This window comes from Odontomachus brunneus, unplaced genomic scaffold (genome assembly GCF_010583005.1).
Source record: "Odontomachus brunneus isolate Ranch 3 - 2012 unplaced genomic scaffold, Obru_v1 Obru_scaffold_015, whole genome shotgun sequence".
Classification (NCBI taxonomy): domain Eukaryota; kingdom Metazoa; phylum Arthropoda; class Insecta; order Hymenoptera; family Formicidae; genus Odontomachus; species Odontomachus brunneus.
Window position 1 is genome coordinate 3,136,715 of NW_022639465.1, and position 6,623 is coordinate 3,143,337.

The 6,623-nt window shown below is 43.2% G+C and overlaps 1 protein-coding gene across 5 annotated transcripts in view; it reads left to right on the forward strand.

The window, feature by feature from the left end:
- The first annotated feature begins 141 nt into the window (after positions 1–141).
- LOC116841287 (voltage-dependent calcium channel subunit alpha-2/delta-3) overlaps positions 142–6,623 on the forward strand; it is a 19,686-nt gene continuing 13,204 nt past the window's right edge. For 2 of the 5 annotated variants that reach the window (XM_032809044.1, XM_032809046.1), the window contains exons 1-6: positions 143–462; positions 1,325–1,511; positions 1,668–2,207; positions 2,370–2,777; positions 3,080–3,388; positions 4,257–4,313. In XM_032809044.1, the coding sequence (XP_032664935.1) occupies positions 377–462; positions 1,325–1,511; positions 1,668–2,207; positions 2,370–2,777; positions 3,080–3,388; positions 4,257–4,313 (1,587 nt within the window). In that variant the 5' untranslated portion in view covers positions 143–376. Of the gene's footprint in view, positions 463–1,324; positions 1,512–1,667; positions 2,208–2,369; positions 2,778–3,079; positions 3,389–4,256; positions 4,314–6,623 lie in introns of all 5 variants that reach the window. The other 3 variants (XM_032809048.1, XM_032809049.1, XM_032809045.1) reach the window with 2 other exon arrangements.

Here is a 6,623-nt window from a genome sequence, read left to right on the forward strand (position 1 = left end):
CGACGACGACGACGACGACGACGACGACGACGACGGTGGCGGCAGCGGCGGCGGCGGCGGTGGTGGTGGTGGTGGTGGCAGCGGCGGCGGCGGCGGCGGTGGCGGCGGCGGTGGCGGTGGCGGTGACGACGACGACGACGACGACGACGACGACGACGACGACGACGACGACGACGACGACGACGGCGACGGCGACGGCGACGGCGACGGGGACGGCGACGGCGACGGCGGCGACGGCGACGGCGACCAAGAGCTTGATGCCAGGCGGTCCTTGATGCCAGGCGCGAGTCTCAGTGTTGTTTATCGTGTCTTTGCGTGAACAGCAACTGGAACAGCGGGAGCGGTGCCATAGCGGCCAACAGATTAGGGAAAAGTTATGAGGCCCTGCTTTATACCCGTTGTCGTCGTCTTGATCCTGATCGAGGCACCTGACCGTAGTGAACAGCGAATCTCTTTCAACACGTATGTACAGCGGGCGAATTGATTTGTCAATCCATTCTCGCTTTCGTGCTCGTTCTTAGATACTTGGTGACAACAACGCCAGTCTAATCGTCGTTGTCGCGTGTGCGATTATTTAGGTCAACTATGAAAAATCGTGTCTCTCGACGAAAACGTTGCGGCGATAATGTGTCTGTTGAAAAACAGAATCTCGGTAGTAGAAAAGAATTTCGCGATCGTTTTCGTTGTGACGTCTGTTTCGTGGATATTATGTGGAACGGTCGCATTATATTATTATACGCGTATGCGCGCGCGATCGAATCGTCCATATCGTAAAGATATAAGCGACCTTCTCTATATTTATTCGCGTGGGAAAGGGTTGATTCTCTCACGTTTATACAAGTCACACTTGTCGTGGACGAATCGAACTTCTCTCGCGAATGAAATTATCGTGGTTTTGTCGCGTTCAATCAGTTGAGACGAGACGCATCACATTCGCGCAACATCGTCGTCATCTGACATATAAACCTGACATATGAATCTGACTTCTTGTTTTCTGGTTATCGTGTGAGACTTTACGAATAAATGAGCAGAGTGATCGTTTTTTGCCCAATCTTCGTGTTTTGTCTTCATGATATGGGGAACAAATGCACGGATGAAAGCGATATATGAACGTAATTTGTGTGTAGATACATATATTTTTAGACGATGAAAAGTGCGACGTTGCGCGCGCAATACAATAAAAAATAATTGGACGTATGGTATAGGGTTCTTTGCAAATATTTTGTAAATAAAATAACAATAAAGTGACAGTTTTTCTTCAAGTTTTCGCAATTATTATTCTGTCCTATTATTAATGTCACATACGTTTGATATTGTGTGGCAGAGTGAAGACATGGGCGCACAAACTGGGCTTCGAGTTATCGCAGTTGGGCAAATACGTGACAAACGTGGAGAAGTTCCACGAGAGTTACAAACAAGCGGAAGTGACGCCACGTGACGGAAAATCCCTTGTTCACGAGATCGCTAAGGATATTAAGGTCATGATGGAGTCCAAGATCTCGGCTATTAAGGTACAGTTCTCCCTTTATTTTGATTGCCGTGACTCCTTCCTTTTTATCGTTCTTTCATCTAACAACCTAATAACTAAATGCGACAAGTAAGACACGTAAAACATATAAGTAACAAGTAAGACAAGTAAGAGACGTAAAAATCGTTTTTGCTCACAGAGGATAATGGATGTGGCCGAGACATCGGCGTTGTCGGCGCTCGACGTGGATCCGCCTTCGACCTTCGACTTTATCAACGCGAAGAACAATACTATCGATGTTGAGTACAGTCCTCATTTCGGTGGCGATGTGAACGTTAACATGTCCGCGGTGCACGTGCCCACCAACGTGTACGAGCGCGCTTCAAATGTCATCCGGGCGATCAAGTGGTCCGAGGCACTCGATCGGACTTTTATCAATAATTATGAACAGGACCCGTCATTGTCCTGGCAGTATTTTGGCAGCGCAACCGGCTTCATGCGCCAATACCCCGCTACAAACTGGTACATGCAGTCAGTGGATCTGTTCGACTGCAGAACCAGGAGTTGGTACATCGAGGCGGCGACCAGTCCCAAGGACATTCTCATCCTGATGGATACTTCCGGCAGTATGACCGGCATACGCAGAGAGATCGCCAGACATGTGATTAACAACATCCTCGACACGCTCGGCAACAACGACTTTGTCAATATCATCACCTTCTCCAACGTGACAAAGGAGGTAAACTCGGCGAGAGAATCGAACGTGATCCAAGAGGGAAGGGAATTATATGTTATTTACGTGTGTGCATGCATTTGTGTGTGTGTGTGTGTGTGTGTGTGTGTGTGTGTGTGTGTGTATATATATTTTCAGCAATCTCGAGAATATCGCTATTGATCGTAGGTAGTGCCGTGTTTCAACGACACCCTGGTTCAAGCGAACTTGGCAAACGTACGCGAGCTGAAGAAGGCCATTTCGCATCTTGTGACAGAGAAGATTGCCAACTTCTCCCTGGCGCTTACCACCGCGTTCGAACTGCTCGAATCATTCCGTATCGAGAGGGAGGGTGCCAGATGCAATCAGGCGATCATGCTCATTACCGACGGAGTGCCGTACAACTACCAGGAGATTTTTGAATCGTACAATTGGAAAGACAATCCCGATGAGCCTCTCAAAGCCGACATGCCCGTCAGGATATTCACTTATCTGATCGGCCGTGAAGTCGCCGATGTACGGGAGGTACAGTGGATGGCCTGCGCCAACAGAGGATACTTTGTGCATCTGTGCACCCCGGCAGAAGTTAGAGAGGAGGTCGGTTGGACGAAAGTGCTCTCTCAATATTTAACATTGAGATTTTTTCTCCATAATTAATTGCTTTTTCTAATCTCTTTATAGCAAAGCGTTATGTATTTTCCTTTTTCTTCTCTCTTTTTCTATGATGTCGATTACAATTGAATATATTTGTTGAATCTCGTGATGATCTCGGGTCGGGAATTTTAATTTTAAGCGAAGAGAATCTAACTTCAAAGCGTAATAATGGAGATAATAATAAACATAACTTATAATAATAATAACTTTTCGCAAAGATCCATCAAGCTTTTTAAAACCGCCAGGTGTTAAAATATGTGCCGGTGATGGCAAGACCTTTGGTTCTGGGTCGTACGGATCATCCTACCATCTGGACGCCCGTTTACGCCGATATAACCGACCCGAAGATGACCGACTCGCTATGGGAGCGGCGTGAGAACGAGGAACAGAAGGAGCGCTTCCTAGTTAACTACAGAAGAAAGTTGAACTCGGAGGAGCAGGACCGGCGATTTGTGAAGAAGCAGAAAAGACGGCACGACCAGAGCAGCGAACTGCAGAAGTACAAACTGATGACATCGGTCAGCATGCCGGTGTTTGATCGACGCGAGAACGCGGTAAGATCCTCTTTCTCTCTTTCTCTCTTCGTTATCGCTGTTGTTATCGCGTGAAATACGTGAAATCGAGAGTTGGCCGTCAAAAGCCAATCGACAATCACACGTCCACGTATCGTCTATCAAGAGGGATGCGAAGTATTAATTTCAATTCGTTTCCTTCTTTCTTCTTCTTTCCGAGGAAAATAGTACGAAATTTCTTATAACAATTATCGCTGATCTGCTTGCTTTTTTCTGTCTTCTACTCCTTTTTTTTTTCGTTATGAATTTGTCTACATTAATTTTTTTCACCTTTTTACACAAATTTTCTTTTTTTAATTTCCACGCAATATTGATTCGGTGCGCAATTTCAAGCGTGCGGAAAGTTGCAACGATTGATAGATCATACGTGTCGAATCGATCGAATCAAAAGCGACAAACGGAATTTGATTTGTTATCATTAGCTGTGTCAATACTCGATTGCAGACGTAGAGGTCAGACGTAGAGGTCAGAGACGGAGCTGCGTTATCGGTATTTTCTGCATATCACACACTTCTCAGACTCGAGAGAGTTTGCGATAGATGTTGACGAGTTGTGCAACACAGCGACATTTTAAATGATTATAAAAATTCTAATATTCTAACCCCGAGATACCTGCGAAATTGTGTTGGTATTATCGTTTACCACAAATCGGCATCCTCTCATTTCAGTAATCATCCATATATCGAGCAATACATACTCGTCGGACTAGCGTACAAACATTTCATATGTAAATGGATTTTCTCACGAGTTCCCAAAACGAGACAAAAGTACCTCGCGAATCACGTGGATTTGCCCTCGGGGTATATTCACGTTGCACTTGCTTCGGTTTTAAGTCCCTCTTTGTCCACAGAACATCACAAGGCAGGTGCTGGTGAACGAAGCATACTGGAAGACAGAGACAAGAGAGGTTGGCAGCTAAAACAAAAAACTCAAAAAGCAACGTTGTTCTAATGCATAGTATATCCCGTATCTTTATCTTTCGTTTTCGCGCGCGACCGATCTACGACCTCATCTTTGCCATCACGACGTAATTCTCGTTTAACGAGGTCTGATTATTTCTCTCTCTCTTTTTTTTTTTCGTTCATCGCTCATCGAATTCATCAAACCTCAAAGCACATTCGTTTTGAATAATCCTTGATTAATATTATACGCATTATATTAATTGTATTGCAATTAATTGTATTGCAATTAATTTTCGAATTTATTTTTCTTTATTTTGCGACAAGAGAAAACAATTTTGGATACAGTGGAATATTAGTTGTGTGCGATATAGATGGTAATGTGTCGCCCGACAAGTAACATCGAGTCGCAAGATATATTGACGTCGTTCAAACGAAATTTCGAAATGATCATTCCGACCGAGCGTCGACGTCGAAAGCGAAGATGCTGGAACGAGGTCGTAGACGCGCGATCTCTTTTAGGTCCATATTCGACTTTCTCTGATACCTTATGTTGATCTAACACTAGTACTGGGATTATTTCAAGTCATTAGGTAGGTTTAGGTACGTTAGTCTACCCTGTGTCCTGTCGAGACGAGTAGAAAAAGGCAAGTCCTGTCCGCCTGTTGGATTGCGTACGGCGAAACGATCCTCGCAAAACATTGAGATCCTTAGAGATCGTTCTGCAGTGACTACATAATTATATATCTTTGATACGCGAGAAAGAAATATATTAATCGAAAGAGCGGGCGAACGGACGTAAATCGTAAAGAACACAATAGGGAAAGAAAGAAAAATAAGATGACACGAAACGAGAGAAACTAAAGTAAAGTCTGAAGATTGGTCGATTAATCTTCGAGAAACATTTCTCTCTCTCTTCCCATCTCGCAAATTATTTCGGAGAAGATGAAGTGCAAAGATATGTGCAAATAACAATAGGTAAATAATAAAATGCAAGGGAGAGTAACGAGAAACGAGTAATTAGATTAAACTTTATATGACGATTGTAACGATTGATGGAACTGACTTGTAGCTCGTAGAACGCGTGAGCGCACTACTACTTCTTTGCGTCCATACGCTCGCTCCTTCTGTGACGAGTAAGCGAGCAGGCACGCACGTATACACGAATACGAATTTGACAGTTTATTGAGTGCTAGATTTCGCTAGTCCGTGACATTCGTAGATCTAATTCAAGCGACGACCTACCTCCACCGCTTCGACCGTTACCTTATACTTTTTAAATGAGATCTCGCGTTGTGACGTATCAGTAAACATTGAACAAAGTTTCTTTTGCTCGCGGTAACGCACTACACGCTACTTGGTATTTGTCTTTATTGCATTTATTGGCTGCATGACAATGCAGAAAAAATGAACGATGTGTGAATTATGTAAAATATTTTATTTTTCTCTGTACGAAAGGAAAAGCAGTGAAAGGTTGTCGCTTTGAAAGAACAGAGCTAATTGTTATTTAAACTAACACTTAGGGTAGCCTGCGTCCAATGTTGTTACTTAATCATAGAGAGAATTTGTTGGCGTTGTTCAATTATTATAGTTTTTCATTGTATACCGTTATCATTATCATCATCATCATCATCGCCATCATTATCACCACCACCCACTACCATCATCATTATCATCATCATCAGCATCATTATCATCAGCAGCATTAGCATCAGCATCATTATCATTATCATACATATTGAGACTGTAGTTGAGCTAGTGATTGCGTTCGGTCGCAAGAAATTCATACTTTTTTTACTGCTCGTCTCTTTCGCGCTTTCTCTCTCTCTCTCTCTCTCTCTCTCTCTCTCTCTCTCTCTATCTCATGATTCAACATTTGTCGAATCATGAATGATATCTCTACAAATAAAATCTTCTTTTGATAGTCGCGTGAAATTTTATGCAATCTACGGTACATGTTTCGCTTTATTCGTTTCTCATCATGCACATCATACAAGATACAGCGATCGTGTTTTATCTTTAAGGTGTCTCCTATTAGAGGCACCACTTTATTCGGCAAAAGAAAACCGCAGTCATTCTATTTTTTACGTGAAACTTGCGATAACACGTGACTCAGACGAATATTTAAAACATTCATTTTATATATTCATCTTTCTTTGACGTACACAACGTTACAGGTGAATAAAAATTTTTCATCATGCTCGTCGACACACACGCACACATACATTCATGTACACTCATATACATACGCACGTACACGCACACACACACACACACACACACACACACACACACACACACACACACACACACACACA